This window comes from Tarenaya hassleriana, unplaced genomic scaffold (assembly GCF_000463585.1).
Source record: "Tarenaya hassleriana unplaced genomic scaffold, ASM46358v1 Cleome29, whole genome shotgun sequence".
Lineage (NCBI taxonomy): Eukaryota > Viridiplantae > Streptophyta > Magnoliopsida > Brassicales > Cleomaceae > Tarenaya > Tarenaya hassleriana.
Genome location: NW_010966092.1, coordinates 1,659,774 through 1,675,095, shown reverse-complemented (window position 1 = coordinate 1,675,095; position 15,322 = coordinate 1,659,774). Strand labels below are relative to the sequence as shown.

The 15,322-nt window shown below is 40.4% G+C and overlaps 5 protein-coding genes across 10 annotated transcripts in view; 1 reads left to right on the top strand and 4 right to left on the bottom strand.

The window, feature by feature from the left end:
• Positions 1-376: 376 nt before the first annotated feature.
• On the bottom strand, positions 377-2,690 carry LOC104818416 (amino acid permease 4). Of its 2 annotated transcripts, XM_010548004.1 has the most exons (7): positions 2,598-2,690; positions 2,418-2,496; positions 1,983-2,216; positions 1,802-1,895; positions 1,492-1,706; positions 1,231-1,370; positions 377-1,143 (listed from the first exon to the last, which is right to left on the bottom strand). In XM_010548004.1, the coding sequence occupies exons 2-7, from the start codon at positions 2,494-2,496 to the stop codon at positions 487-489; spliced, it is 1,419 nt and encodes a 472-aa protein (XP_010546306.1). In that variant the 5' UTR covers positions 2,598-2,690; the 3' UTR covers positions 377-486. The 2 variants fall into 2 exon arrangements, with proteins under 2 accessions (XP_010546306.1, XP_010546307.1); XM_010548005.1 differs by lacking the exon at positions 2,598-2,690 and having other exon boundaries at positions 2,367-2,459.
• Positions 2,691-4,482: 1,792 nt separating this feature from the next.
• LOC104818415 (probable glucan 1,3-alpha-glucosidase) lies at positions 4,483-8,111 on the bottom strand. Its single transcript, XM_010548003.2, has 6 exons — positions 6,497-8,111; positions 6,030-6,303; positions 5,814-5,949; positions 5,394-5,604; positions 5,098-5,304; positions 4,483-4,987 (listed from the first exon to the last, which is right to left on the bottom strand). The coding sequence occupies exons 1-6, from the start codon at positions 8,060-8,062 to the stop codon at positions 4,628-4,630; spliced, it is 2,754 nt and encodes a 917-aa protein (XP_010546305.1). The 5' UTR covers positions 8,063-8,111; the 3' UTR covers positions 4,483-4,627.
• Positions 8,112-9,704: 1,593 nt separating this feature from the next.
• On the top strand, positions 9,705-10,807 carry LOC104818414. The gene has a single exon (XM_010548002.2). The coding sequence runs from the start codon at positions 9,815-9,817 to the stop codon at positions 10,709-10,711; it is 897 nt and encodes a 298-aa protein (XP_010546304.1). The 5' UTR covers positions 9,705-9,814; the 3' UTR covers positions 10,712-10,807.
• Positions 10,808-10,882: 75 nt separating this feature from the next.
• LOC104818413 lies at positions 10,883-14,722 on the bottom strand. Of its 4 annotated transcripts, none has more exons than XM_010547999.2 (7): positions 14,215-14,722; positions 13,490-13,578; positions 13,008-13,089; positions 12,703-12,728; positions 11,588-12,485; positions 11,430-11,504; positions 10,883-11,236 (listed from the first exon to the last, which is right to left on the bottom strand). In XM_010547999.2, the coding sequence occupies exons 5-7, from the start codon at positions 12,467-12,469 to the stop codon at positions 11,120-11,122; spliced, it is 1,074 nt and encodes a 357-aa protein (XP_010546301.1). In that variant the 5' UTR covers positions 12,470-12,485; positions 12,703-12,728; positions 13,008-13,089; positions 13,490-13,578; positions 14,215-14,722; the 3' UTR covers positions 10,883-11,119. The 4 variants fall into 4 exon arrangements, with proteins under 4 accessions (XP_010546301.1, XP_010546302.1, XP_010546303.1 ...); XM_010548000.2 differs by having other exon boundaries at positions 12,703-12,725; XM_010548001.2 differs by lacking the exons at positions 13,008-13,089; positions 13,490-13,578.
• A 178-nt stretch (positions 14,723-14,900) lies between these two features.
• The window catches only part of LOC104818412 (diacylglycerol kinase 2), a 4,805-nt gene continuing 4,383 nt past the window's right edge, over positions 14,901-15,322 (bottom strand). The window contains exon 9 of one of the 2 annotated variants that reach the window (XM_019203064.1): positions 14,901-15,316. In XM_019203064.1, coding sequence (XP_019058609.1) covers positions 15,189-15,316 — 128 coding nt within the window. In that variant the 3' untranslated portion in view covers positions 14,901-15,188. The other variant, XM_010547995.2, reaches the window with a different exon arrangement.

The following is a 15,322-nucleotide window of genomic DNA, read 5'->3' as shown; positions in this document are numbered from 1 at the left end:
ATTCATATTTTCGTAGAAATTTAGGATTTAGAGAGTTTTTTTTATCATTTTATTTTGTAAATTCAATATTTTATGGTATTTTTTTCCTATGTAAATATAATATGAATATTTCATATGTAAATCAATTAGGATATTATCAAAATTATTTTTTATATAGGTCACGTTAAATTTAACAGTGATCGTACCAATTCATTATATTTATTTTTTATATATCATATATTAATTATTTGATAAAATTATTATAAATTTAATGTTAGGATATCACATATTTATAGTTTCCGATCACATATTTTATAATTGGAAAAGGGTTTGAATTGCAGTCAACAGTGTAACGAATAAAAAAATATTTAAAAAAGTAAAAAAAGAACAAAAACGGTGGAGAGAATAAAACATTGATCATAATTATTAACAGATTAGATTACAGAATGTAACAATTGCATTATGCACATTTTCCAATTTCTTAATTGTTTTTGTTCATCATCATCATCAGTAGGTGCTCTTGAAGGGCTTGTAGACCTTAAGGTCGAGCATGACGCCAGCAATGGAGCCGACACCCGCCACCACTGAGATGACGAGGCAAGACACACTCAGCATCTGCAGACAAACCCATCTGACGCTCCACCTCTCCACCTTCCTCTGCCTCACGTACATCTCCACCGGGAAATACACCGTCAATGGCCAAAACCCTAACGCCCCCAATATCCCCACCACGTCGTTGAAGAACGGCATCAGCATCGATATCACCGTCGTCGATACCACGAACCCGCTCCGGAACACCGCCCTGAATACGTTCGCCCTGTACGGAGCTCTGAAACCCGGAACCCGGATCTCGAATTCCTTCCCGAGAAGGCCATTTCCCGGGAATCTCTCCGATACCCATTTCTCGACGAAGGCGAAGATGGGCTGACAGAATACCTGGTAAGCTCCGACCAGGTGGATGACAATGGCGGCGTTGGCCACGTCGAGGAGCCAGAACGGCTCGTAGTATCCGAACCCCGTCAGGAGGTTTCCTGGCGCGAAATCCCCAAAGGCGGCATAGCCCATGCAGCCACAGAGCATGTAGAACATGGTGGTCACGGCTATGCTGATTCTCGTTGCTTTCTTCATCGTTTTCGACTCTGCAGGTGGAGATCTTACGGTGTCCTAACCGACCAGAAAACAAGAGATGATGTTACAAATCGTTTCGAAAGAAGATCCGATCCATCTGGGGAATTTGGTTTCGTTTTTCACCTGAATTTCGATCAGAACGACGGAGTAGGAGTAGGCAAAGGCGATATCTCCAAGTGCTTGAAAGCTCCTCCAGATTTTCTGGGTCTCAGTCACTGTCCCGATGCTTATTCCGGTAAGACTTCCTTTGAAGAACCCATTTGCTGAAATTTCCCGACAGAAACAGAGTTATAACCATCGATCCAGATCGTAGATATTATGCCATCCCATCATGTTGGTTCTTACATAAGAACTGGTGTTCTGCTTGGGGAAACATTTAGTTACCTGTAACCTGAAGGATTCCGAGGGAAAGACCAATGGCGGAGTAAGTGAAGGACATGACAGCAGCGACAATGGAGAGCCACCAAATCTGATCGAAATCTGGAATCTGAGAGAGCAAGATTTCCGTCAGACCGAACATGATCATGTACGGATTGCTCGACATGTGACACGGGTTCTTCCCTCCGCTCTTGTGGAAACAGTTCGATCTCTTGATCGCCCTGCACGATCAACACGAAAACCCAGATAAGATCTTCTCCTGTCTTGTTACATTCACTTTAAAGTTCGTTTTTTTTTCGATATTGCAGAAACTCACATCATGCTTATAGATGCTGCAATTGTGTATCCAACTGCAATGCCGAAAAGATTCAGGTACTGAATCAGCCCACAGATCTTGAACTTGAACCCACCTGCAAGAACAGACGCCGTTAAAGACAACACCGACGAAACAGAACAGAACAGTACAGTACAGAACATCATCCTCCGAGGTTATATACCGAGAATAGACCGGACAGCGTCCATGTAAGTGTAGTTTCTCTTGCCGGAAACTGGATCTCCGGTCCTGTAGCAATCGCTGAGAAGAGTTGAAGAGTAGTAAGTGACGAAGGAGAACAAGAGCATGACCGCAGGACCAGCTATCCAACCGAGCTGGGCTATCGCCCAAGCCAACGACAGAACACCCGACCCGATCACCGCTGTTATTATATGCGCACTCGCTGTCCATACCGTCCCTGAAACCATGTTTCGGAATTCAGTACTCCAATGCTTCAAGTCAAGGAACAGAAGGAAAGAAGGTGGTTCCAAACCGAGGGATTATAATTCGAAGTGGAATCCCGACCTTTCACATCACCGGTGCGAAAACTAGTTATTTTTAAAAATACCTGTGATATTTTTTAGATAATCGATACGTGTTGAATCTCATTACGAGTTACCCGTTCGTTTGAGGCGTCCATCGTCGTCGAAGCATTTGAAAGCAGGCTGAGGGAGGACATTGGCACCACTCTCACCCATCTGTCAGTAAGAAACGGTATATTTCTACAATCAAATTGGTTTCTTGTGGTACACGTAAGTCGCTTTCCTTGTGGAACAAGCAAAGTTGTGTGTAATAATACCTCAGGGAACCGAAGCCTCTGTCTGGGATGGAGACTTTAGTGTAGAGGAGAAGCCCTATGTATGCACGAGAGTGGAGATGGGTTTGTGAAACCAAGGCTTTGCTGCGTTTTGGGTTTGTGTTGGGGTCATCGGATTATATAGGCAAATGGGAAAGTGGGTATTTAATTATGACTGAAAATAATTATTTAAATAATTAATTTGAATCTGAAATTTCATATTGTGAAAATGGGAATGGCCATCCATCCAAGGTGTGCACTTCTCCTCCATCCTTAGAGAATCAAATGCCTCTCTGCTCCTCCGTACCTTTTGGGTTCGACCGAATCCTTCAAATATATAATTCTGCATATATTATGTGTTGGAATTATATCATAACCAAATCTGCAACTTCTTTATGGGTTTTCTTTACAACGTATGATTTCTATATATATATATATAGAAATCGGCATATCTAGAAATTAATAGAAAAATCTTGGTTTTTTATACGGGCTGAGAAATAGTTTTTTTTTAAATAGATAATATACTATTAGTTCAAGTATGATATAGGGTTTTAACAATTGAACTAAAAATGCAATTGGTTTATCATATCTAGCAAAATGCATGTTTTATATTTAAATTTGGATGGTTCAACTGATAAGAGGTGGAATAAATCTATTTTTTAATCCGGATTCGAGTTTTCATCGAGATGGACATTTATATGGATTTTCTCATTCTCTAAAATATATAGTTGGTCCAAAGATCCGATAAATATCCAGATTATATATATATATATATATATATAAATTGTGTATCATACGTTTAAACATGTTAAACATCTATGTACACAAAAGTGTAGTGTTTTGAAAGGAACCATTTTTTAAAAATTATAAGAAAAATAAAATAAGAAGAATAAAAATGAGGAATTTGATATATACATACACATATATATATATATAAGGACAACTAGGAAGGATCAGTCTTTAAAAAGAAATAGAGGATGTGAATGAGATGAGGAAGAGAATCGAATTCCTTCAAAGTGCTCTTATTATATATCCTCCATACATTTATTCCATTAAACAGTATCTTTGAATTCCAAGATTCCTTTGTTTTTTTTTTTTGGCTCTTAAATTAAAATCAAATCATGAAAGACACATGGAATATGATTCCTTTCCTCCAAATTAATAGTCTTCTATTCTTTTGTTATTTGCTTTTTGTGATATGATGAGTCGTGAACTCCATGCATCAATCATATTTCTCTTGACACATACCACCATACCATGCCATACCATACCATGTGTAATGTAATGAAATGAACCATTTGGACAGGCGACAAAAATGTTAGTGGCGATCGAATGACAAAAGTGATGTGATGTTTTCCCAAACCCATGTTTGGTTTTGATCTTGATTTTGGCCTCCATTATATGCAAATGACACACTCATGCACACATGCATATCTGTCTAGTACAAATTATATCTTTTTTCTATCTCCTTTTTCCTTTCGAATTTAGTATTTTATTAAAAAATTACCTCAAATTCAATTCATTTGATTTTAAAAATATCTAATGGATCAGTACTAAATGTATTGTTCAGTTCAGTTATGTATCATCAAACTAAATACCGAACCATATATATGTATGGTTCAGATGTTTCAAACTTGACATATATATTCAGTTCGGTAATTAAACCAAATACCAATCATATATATATATATGCTTTTGTCACTATTTCTGCTTAGATTTTTCAACTTGAAAGATTTTAATTTCGTAACGTTATGATACTTTTGAAAGTCAAAGTAGATACAAACTAAGCATAAAAAGGGTGATTTTGGCTCCATTGTTGCTGCAAAGCTTCGAGATTTCTTTCCTCTTTCTTTTCTTTTCTTTTTTTATTTTTTTTACTGATATTTAATGATAAAAAGCCAATGTATAATGTCGTGTTGAATATCGTAATCTCTACTCTCAAATGATGACTCGGAAGGAAACTGCTAGTTCTTACGGCTAAAAAGACTTGAAAGTTAACGGCCAGTAACCACCGGCGAGTGGTTCAGACCAACTCACAGAATCTTAATCGACCAGTCCTCGTCCACTCGGACTCCCGGGTTGCGGATCGTCAAGGCGGAACCCGATCCCGCAGCCCCGCCCAGCCTGAGCGGTCCCATCTCAACGTCCGTCTTCTGGTTTGATGGTTCAACCAGAGCAGATTTCGGTCCAGAGGCATGACCCATCAGAATAATCCTCTCCACCATGCAACCGGAAGAGAACCGAGCTCGTGGAGCGAGGTTCGAGGACGTGAGCCGCCCGTTTGAGAATACGAACTTGCGGTGGATATAGGACTCTTGCTTGAATTCGAAGCTTTTCCCATCATCGATGTAGAGTTCACCCTCTGCGGCTTGAGAACTGTTCAAGGCCACAACCTGAAGAAGAAGATGGTGAGTACCCACAAAAGGGTCGGACTTAATCTATCGACACTGCTCATAAAACGGAATGAATCGGGTTTTTAAGATGCTAAATCACAATTCCATACCAAAGTATAAGGATCATTGTCCATCTGAGAAGAGCTTCTCCTGAATCGATCTTTCCGGGGGATGATAGTTCCGGCCCTTTGGAAAGCTGGAATGCTCTCTTCCGAAACCTCGACCTTATGTGTCTTGCTTCCTGCATATATCTTCCCGCTTCTCATTTCATACCATGATTCTTTCCCGGGCAAGTACACCGATGCTTGTTTAGCTCCCTATTTCACAAAAAAATAAAATAAAAATAAGTCAGAAAATAAGGAGGAAAGAGGAAGGAGATAGTAGTTGCAGTCGGCTTTCGAAGTACCTTACTGTAAATTCCTTGGATCAATAGACCATTACCGACCATGAAAGCTTCATCGTTGCTAAAGGTAGCTTCATCATGTGGGAATTCCATCCACAGTGGCCGTACAACGGGAACACCGGTAACATTTGCTTCTCTGAACAGAGTGTAGAAATACGGAAGAAGCATGTACCGAACATGTATGGCATCTCTCATGAGTTCGGTATTGCGCTCCCTGAAACAAAATAGAGAATGACGGAACAAGAAATCTTGATGAATCCGAACCAGCAGAACAGAGATACCGGCCTAATGGCTAGTAGATGAAATCAATCTGTTATACGTCAGTCTGCTAAATATGAACCGATATCCTTCTCGTTTGTCACAAGGATTTCCCGACTAAACCATGGAATGTTTCAAGGGAAAAAAGCAGATTGAATCTCTCACCCGAATAACCAAGGCTCTCGTCGTTTGGTATCGTGATGGGCATGACCCCTGAAAAATGGATAGTAAGCTCCCAACTGGTACCACCTAACCAGTAATTCTGTTTCAGGGTTGCCAAAAAATCCACCAACATCAGCACCTGCAAAAAGAAAAGGAAGTTTCTATATGATCATGAGAAAAAGAACCTAACAGTAGAACTTGATCATGCATCATCGATACCCGAGAATGTTATTCCGGTAAGACCGAGTGTCAAAATCATTGGAACAGATACACGCAAGTGTTCCCACTCCGCCGTGTTATCTCCAGTCCAGACAGCTCCGTATCTTTGAGTTCCGGGAAAGACAGCTCTCGACAATACAAAAGGCCTGTCCTTTCCTTCTCCACGCATGACAAGCCCGTCTGAAGTCGCCATGTGAAAGTAATACCCGTAAGCATTATGAACTTCTCTATGTTCCACGCCCCCAACATGTAATGCATCTCTAGGCATAGTAACCTATTTTAGGAAAAAAAAAACATAAACTCAGTCTTCATTCTAGACGTAAAATCTCATATCGACTAACAGCGCAGAGGAGAAATGAAAATAGGGTAACAGGTTTCATGATTTTCCTAGCACTATCATCACAAGCATAGCACAAATTATAGAAAACAGTGACAGAAAACAGGATTAACAAGGAAGAGAGGTATACCTCTGGACCATTGAACACAGAAGGTTCATTCATGTCATTCCAGATGTACAATGACGGAGTGGAACCAACATAATTCTCGCACGAAAACCTGCCACCCCACCATGTCCTAATCTCCGGACTCAGCATATCAATGTACGACGATGAACCAGGCCAGCACCAACCATCAAAGTCTTTCCCCGACGAGTCCTTAACATAATACCCCTTCTGAGTAGTCTCCTTATGTAGGAAATACGAATCATCCCTCTTGATATGAGGATCCACAATAGTCACCATCCGCCTGCCCTTGGCAGATAATTTCTTCTGCATCTCCTCTGGATGAGGGAACAAGACTTTATCCCATGTAAAGTATCTCTTCCCATCGGTATGCTCAATATCAAGCCATAGAACGTCGTAAGGGATATCATGTTCATCGAATTTCGAGTCCACTTGCTCCACATCCTCCTCGTCTTTGTAATTCCACCTGCATTGGTGATAGCCTGTTGCAAACAACTGTGGCATAGCCGAAGTACCCGTCACACGTGCATACTGTTTCACTACATCTTTTGGCTCTGGCCCGATGAAAAAGAACGTATCTACGATCCCTGCCTCGCTCATCCAAAAAGTGTCGATCCTACTCTGGCTAGATGGCAAGGAAATTCCACTTTCCGCATCCCACCCATCTGACAAAACGTCAATCTGCATCTCAGCAGCATTCAACCAGAAAAAACCGGAACTTTTACCAGATTTCCCATGTGAAACCATGAAAGGGATTGACCCATATAGCCCAAATGGTGATTCATGGAGGTACTCAAAGACATCTAGATTGAAGAGCCTGTAAGGCTCAGATTCCTCAACTCCAGGACCCCTAGTCGGTTTTAGAGCGAAGCTTGTGGCGCGTTCAGGAATTCCATAAACAAAATTGGAATCGTAGAACGAAACATCGAAGCTAATGGATTGAGGGCCATACGGTCTCGAATCAGTATGGCTCCTAAAACTCTCTTCCCAGTTCTCGCCATCACTTTTCCTACTCAATTGCTCAAAATCGAATAATCCATGGGAGTTCAGAGACAAAACTCGGCGTCGATCGCCCGATTTCTCGCGGACGAAGATTTCAAAGGGATCATGCCGCAGCACTGCCTCGTAGCCGTCCGATACGTAGACCACAGAAGACGGACTATTGTCTCCTGCAATCGTCTCCGTCGTTGCGCCCTGCAACCAAACCTTCTTCTCCTCGAATCCGGAGACTATCACGTCGGGAACTCGGAACCGCTTCTTCGGCGGGTCCAGGGAGTGATCTTCATCGATCGTTAGCCGCACGATCCCATCCCGATAAACCGAAAGAGAGAGAATCAACGGCTTGATCTGATCCGCATCTCCTTGAGAATGGGTTTTCGGGAGGAGCTTGGCTACAAGGTCACCGTTGGATATGGAGACATCGCCAGCAATGAGAGGGCACGCGCCGGGAGTGCGGGATCTAGCGCGTTTGCAGAAAGGGGTCTGGTTGCAGGTGCGAAACTCCTCCTTTTTCCAGGAAAATGCTGTTTGGGAGCCGAGAAAAAGGAACAACACCAAGGCAAGAGATCTCATTCTGCTGCTGCATTCATGGAATCCCAATGAGAGTGAGAAATCGATGGGAACACACAAGAGAGAGTAAGAGAAGACGAACTTTCCGGGTTGAGTAGTTGTAGGACCCGAATACCCGACCCATTAGCCGAATGGTACGATCAGCCCAACATCGGCCCATTTAAAAATATCAAAAGAAACATTTCTTTTGGGAAAATCCCAAAAAAAAAAAAACACTTTACAATTTTTTGACAAAAAAAACACTAAACTTTAGTTATTATCAAATAAACATTAAACCTTTTAAACTAGTTTAAAAAAATACTAAACTTTTTAAATGATTCAAAAAATACATAAATTTTTCTGCGATTATCAAAAAAACACTGAACTTTTTTAATGATCCAAAAAAATATATTTCCGATTGTAAAAAAAAACTAAGTAAAATAATCTGACGTGTTTGCATCTAATTGGGTCACATCATTCATTTTGTTTATTTTGACCATCGTAGAAGACTTAAGTGTTTATTTTATCAAATTTAAAAAGTTTAATGTTTATTTGATAAAATAAAAAGTTCAGTGTTTTTTTTTGTCAAAATTGTAAAGTTGAGTGTTTTTTTTTTATTTTTCCATTTCTTTTTTATAAACATCACTCATTTTTAATGATTGTCATTTTTAATGATCGGGTAAAATATAGGACATGTGGGATAATAATACTATACTTTTTGTTGTATCTACTTATTTTCAAATTTAAAAAAAGTGACTCAACAGTTTTTAATTTTAGTATAAATCGATTAAAATAATATTGTTATAAAATCCTACGTGATATATGAGGTGTCATTGTATATTATAAACCACGTAAAAATTCATCTGATATTTTTAAACAAGTTTAAAAATTATTAAATTACTTTTTTAAGTTTAAAAATAATTAAACACAACAAAAATATAGAAATTATTATTTCACCAAATTATAAGTTTAGAAATTTTTAGATTTTTTTCTAAAATATATAATTTTATCGGATTAGATATGTTCAAATTAAATCATTTTTAAATGGTTTAGTAAACTATAAACATTATAATTTTCTGAAACTTATGAAGTATATATTAGTATGTGGAAAATTTTAAAATTTTATGAAAAATTGATGTGGAAATATAAGCCAAATGAAATAGCATATTGGTGTTAAGTTAACTAAGCAATGTTATTAATAAAATTGGTGCAAGAAGTATATTTTTTATTTGGTAGAAGAGAAACGTTCGGACATAATTGCTAGACAGCTTAATCTCATGACATATCCTAATCATTTTATGATTTATCTTTTATTTGTAATCATAAGCCCCACTTCTCCATCTAACGGCTATCACACACACATATATACACATATATATACACGCGATGGATAGTAATTTTGTTACGCATATTTGTAAATTAAAAATGTGATATTTGTAGATATTTAAATCAAATTCAATTATTTTAAAAAAAATATAAGAATATCTATGGATATTCGTATGCTACCGAAATGTTGAAAATTCGAACCGAATCAAATATCATATCAACCGAATATGAAAAATCGACGAACATCCAACCAAATTTTATTTACATAATAATAATAATAATAATATATGCGATAATTATAAAATTACTTTGTAAAAGCATTGGTATTTAAGAGGGTCTCCGTTGAATTCATTACAGTCAAAAAGTCACCGGACATTATCGATGCCCCAAAGGTAAAGCAAACGTCCATTTAAAAAGGAAAAAAAAAAACAGAGGAAGGGGAAGAAAGCAATGCTTCCATTGAAGCTGGTTCGATCTCTCGTCCTCGGCGAGACATTCAATCTCACCCACAATTCCGACGTCTCCGACAGAGATGGTGACGGTGACGGTGACGGCGACGGCGATGGAGATACTAAGATCCGGCAAATTCTGAGCTCGTCGAGACAATCACGAACCAGGACGAGATCCGACAAGAACACGGCAAAGACCAAGACTCCGTTTCTGTTCTTCGTCCCGACAAGGGAACTGATTTCCGACACGTATCGATTGGCCACAATCGCCAGAGATCTGGGCATGGATTTGTACCCGACCCCTTCCCTCTCTCACATCATCCTCTCGTTTCCTCCGCCGGAATCTTCATCGCCGTCAACGTCGCTGAATCCGCCGTCGTCTCACCCTTCGACGTGGTCCTCGACGTCGCTGTCATCGTCTCTGTCTTGGTCACTCCCAAACGACGCCGTCATGCTCTCGTTTCCTTCTCTCTCCGCCTCTTCTCTCTCTAACCTCCGGTCCTTCGTTTCTCTCTCCAAAGGGCTCTTCAAGGTCGTCTTCGCCGCCATTGATAAACCATCCATCGCCAGCCACTGGGATTGCTGCTCTGTCTCTCTCTTCTCGAGAATCACCGGCGAACAAATCGGTTCCATGGACGCGTTCTCGCGGGCTTTGGCGGGAAAAGGATGGACCCTTTACAAAACGAAGGAGAACCCATCGCCGGATTCAGACCACACCGCCGGAAACTCGGCGTATCTGTTCAGGAAAGTGTATTCCGGTCGGATTCCGACCAGAAGCCGAAACGGGTCGTGCAGAGTTAGGGAGCTGAGGCTTCCTCCGTTGGATTTCAAAAACGCGCCGCTTCGGATTCTGCAGTACTTGGTCTTGATGTCCGACGATGTCTTCGTTCTCGCTTAAAACCGAACACATTAACACTTCAGTTCAGTTCAGTTCCTTCTCTGTCCTTTTTGCAGTGTACACATCATCTTATCAACACAGATCTATCTTTTTACATGTAAATGTTCTCGTCTATGTAATAAGAGAGCAAAAGAGCCTATTTCAGCTCTGGCCGACGACAAATCATCAAAATTCCAATGGCGAATGGCAAATTCCATCTCACAACACAGGACAGTACAGTTTCAGTGCTTTGCAGAACAAAATACAAAGGGTTTCTATTCGTTTTCTGTTTGGTTTTTCTTGGGAAAACGTTTTGATGAAAGTGAACTTACATTTCTGGAGGAGAAGAAATACAACTATGGACAGAAAGGACACCAGAAAAGGAAAAGAATACACCGAAGAGAATGTGGATCGGTGAAGGAGAACGAATCAATTGGTGTGAGCAGAATGAGAACGAGAAGCCCATATACCGAACACCAGAAACCAAAAGACGAACAGGATCGCCCAGTAGCGGGCAGGGCCGTACCTGATTCTGGTTAGAACCACCTGTAAAAGTTCAGGCAAAAGGGTCGGTCATATGTTCAAGGGTTGAAGACAAGAAGCATGATTGCAATAAGAACATATCCCGACACTATTCCAGTCTCATATGCAATAGCAGACTTGCTGCAGTAAACATGGAAACACTAAAGATTAAACGTAAAGACATCGGAGATGTGTTAACGAGGATATATATACTCACAAATCTGAAGAAGATGACAACTGTTAGGGCACATAGACCGCCCAGGAGGATGTGAAGTCCGCTTTTTGCAGTTTTCTGCGTGAGTAAAGAAGTTCATCAAGTAGCAGCCGAAAAGAAATAGAGTTGGTAACGAAGAAGAAATAGATCAAAACACATACTTTCCCGACTCGGGGGGCAATGAGCCAAGCAAGGGTGACTGTGAGTAGCCCAGTAGCAAGCAGAATCCCTGTACCTTCCACCGCCCATCTGGTTGCACGGCTTTCCACGGGTAAGAAATCTTCATTTACAACACCCAACGGCTGTTCTGAAATAACCTGAGAAGCCGTGGCAGAGTTATTATTGTTATTGCCCGTGCTGTGTGGGCTAAACCAAGACGAGATCTCACAAAGTCGTTGCCCTCTAATGGCAGCCACTGAATCAGGACCAATGCCTGGATCTCCATCAGCTGTTCTTTCTCTTAGTGCCGCGTAATCCTTCAAGGCAATGACCACTTTGTTGAAATCAGCAGTCTTTATGTTTTCCGCAACATGACCACAGATCTCACAAACAGTGGATCCATGGTTGACAAACCATTTGAGTGCACAAGCATAGTGTACTAGAGCAAGATCATTTTTACAAGAACATCCAAGTTCAATCAAAGCATCTCGATGCTGCCATGCTCCCGTTTCTATGTCACTAGTGCAAATGAAGATCCCCCCATCAGGGCTTATTATTTCGATAAAGCCAGATTCTCTATCATTGCTTTTATCCCGAGAATTTTTCTGATCATCCCCAGGGATCTTGTTGTCTTTGCCAGTTTCGTGTGCATTGCTTTTACGAGATTCCTGAACTGGAGGAGGAGGAGTAATACCCAGAAAACCTAATGCAGCATCTCCCCTTCTGTCAGATTCCACACATTGGCAGACACGACAAGTTGGCAACCCTGCTTCCCTGTCCGAACTGTACCGTGCCTCAACGGCCAGTTCCTCATTCTTGGGAGGTGGACAACCATCGTTACTGACTCCACAATTAGTTGTTTCCAACAGATTTTCTTTACCCATCAAACCAAATCACAAGCTGCTTCTTCACAAGATCATTAAACCATGTTACTTGGATAAATTTCACCAATCAATTCCTTGCAAAGTATCTTACTGCATAGATATTTAAAATGCTCGTTCCCAATCCGAAAAAGATAACTCAGGGACAAGTTTTTCTCAGACAATGTCTAGTGTACTCTAGAATTGTGCCATGAGAGAAACAACCTATATAAGAAAGAGATGAACCAGAAGATTGCCTTTCCATTCTTCTATCGTGCACCTGCTAACGAAAAAACAAAGAAAACAGATGTCATAAACAAAATCAAATCGCAAAGTCTTAACAAACTGAAGAATGACAAAACGAAACCGCCTGCAGATATGATTATACCAACCCCACCATACGCAAGAATTTTGCAATCGGAACCCTAAAATAAGCAGTTCCATACAGCAGGACACTTTCTGTGTCATGGAACTTCCGACCATAAACTCAGTACAGAACTCTGCTCAGTTTTCACGGAAGCCCGATAAACCATCAAAACATCAGATCCTAAGAGACATCTACCTTAATTTCCATTTGCATAGATGAAAACTTTTACAACATCAAAGGAATCTCCTCGACATAAAGCATGGCAGATACAGAATCCCTACATGCTTACGATGCTGCAGGTCACTCAGTTCAGATCTCAGAAAAAAACCATAATAAAATATTTCTATAATCAGTGCTAAAAGTCAACTAAAACATTAAGACACAAAGTGCGGCTGTATTTTCAGATCTAATGATTTATATTTACTGAACAAACAAACAACTTGCACATGGAAATTCAAATTGTTACAAGACTCATGACATTTTACACAACAAGAAGCAAGAGCTCGGAACATCCTGCTACGGTTTCCACAGTAATGTGGTGAAGAAAATCAAGTAGGAGATCCATATTTGATGATTTAAATATTGTGTACCAGAAAATAAATTCAATACAAATATCTAAACACAGGGCTAGTAAATTACATTACATAAACAGAGAAACAACAGAAACGAAGAGGAACCTGAATCAAAATTGGGTTCGGAACCTAACAACCGAAGGAGAGGAGACCCTCCGAGCTGATTGGGTCATCAAGATTATATCAGGCACTGCCTTTAACCATCGTATCAGTCATCATTGGGATGGCATTGATCAAACAAACAAAGAAAATTACAAGAAGTTTCATACCGAGCGAGGAGTTATGTCCAACTACACGCGACAAAGACGTATCATCCTATCAACCAAATTCACCCGACCCATCATCACTCGTTAAGAAAGAAAAGGACAGGTTTTGATCGGACAAAGAACTACAAGATGGAAAAACTTCACAAAATGATGTCTGAACCCACTAGATTTGTTTCGTAGGTTGCAGAGGAGGAGTGCACCAAACCAATATTAAAGACGAAATCGATTAAAATATAAGAAGAACAGCAGCCATTAATCCAATTTTTATTTTTAAAGGTCGGAAACAAGCAAGGATCCAACAGAAAACCCACCAACGAATTAACTAATAGAAAATCAAGGTGAAAACAAAACCACAGCTTTACCAAAAAAAAAAACAAACGAAAAGATCTTCTCTCAACCTGAGCAAGCAAAGCTTTTTTTTTTTTGGGTCTCTTTTCGAGTGAAGCCATTAAAAAGAGAAGATCTGAGAACATGGGCAAATGCATCTAACTGGATTCAGAGATGTACATCGGCGAGATTTAAGGAAAACACAAAAAAAGCGAATGGGTACGTGGGTGGACGAACCTCCGTTGCATTATGGCTTGAAGATCGATCGACTACACAGCCAGCAGCGAGAATTAAGGAACTGTTGAAGCCAATCTCTGTCTCTCTCCCACACGCAAACCACTGCGAGTTCTAGGGAATCTGGGAATGGGGATTTAGAAAAATCCCTAGAGAGCTGGGGATCGATCCCCTTGAACTCAGCCTTTATTGTAATTCTATCCCCGTTCTCTTCCGGTGACTGCCACTGCCACCTTTACCAACCACTCATATGGTGCCCAAGTGTAGAGTGTTTCTTTTTTCTTTTTCAGAAAAAAAAAAGGAAAAAAAAAAAGACGGTGGAGTCCCCAAGCGACCAGAGTCTTCTCATCCGCGTTACCATTCCACCAAAATAAAAAAAAGGGAAAATATCTGAAGTAATCTTACAGCTGACACGCGTCGTATTCTTTCTATTTTTTTTTTCTAATAAAGGATGTGACATATGGGACACCTTTTTCCATCTTCAGGTAAAATTTCGTTATTGGACTAAAATTGAGAGGAGTGGAGGAGCTTTTAGCAAATGTTTCTCTGCCGTTAAGTCTGCCACCACCACCATGAATCATACCTGAAAAAATTCATCAATCTTCCCTTCTACAATTCGATCCTTTGCCCTAAAAATCTGAAGTGTGAAAATTTCTCTCGAAATCAAAGGAGGCTCCTTGCCTTTCATCTGACTCTTCAAACGTGCTACTATAGCAGGAAAAAAAAAGGGTTTCACGTACATACCTACCTATTGGAGGACTCTCTCTCTCTCTCTCTCTTTTTTTTTTTTTTTGAGGGAGATGCCCACCATATATGAGTGAGGCTTTTCGTGGGGAATTACACTTCGTGTTGCGGCTCTATACAAAAAAAAAAAAAAGTACTCTTCACACGCTCCATGAAGGAGACAAGCATAACAAAAAGGGGAGAGAGCAAAACTTGGAGAGAGGTGTGGTGTGGGTATGTGGGGGTTGTAGGGCTTAGGAGAGATGGAGAGCCATCTGCTGGAGGAGTACTCTTTTCTGAGAAGCGTTTATGATCCCTTTGCATTCTGCGTCCAGTAATACCTCCGTCATTATCGCCGCCGCATGCCCTCTTGGCTCCTCCGACGCTC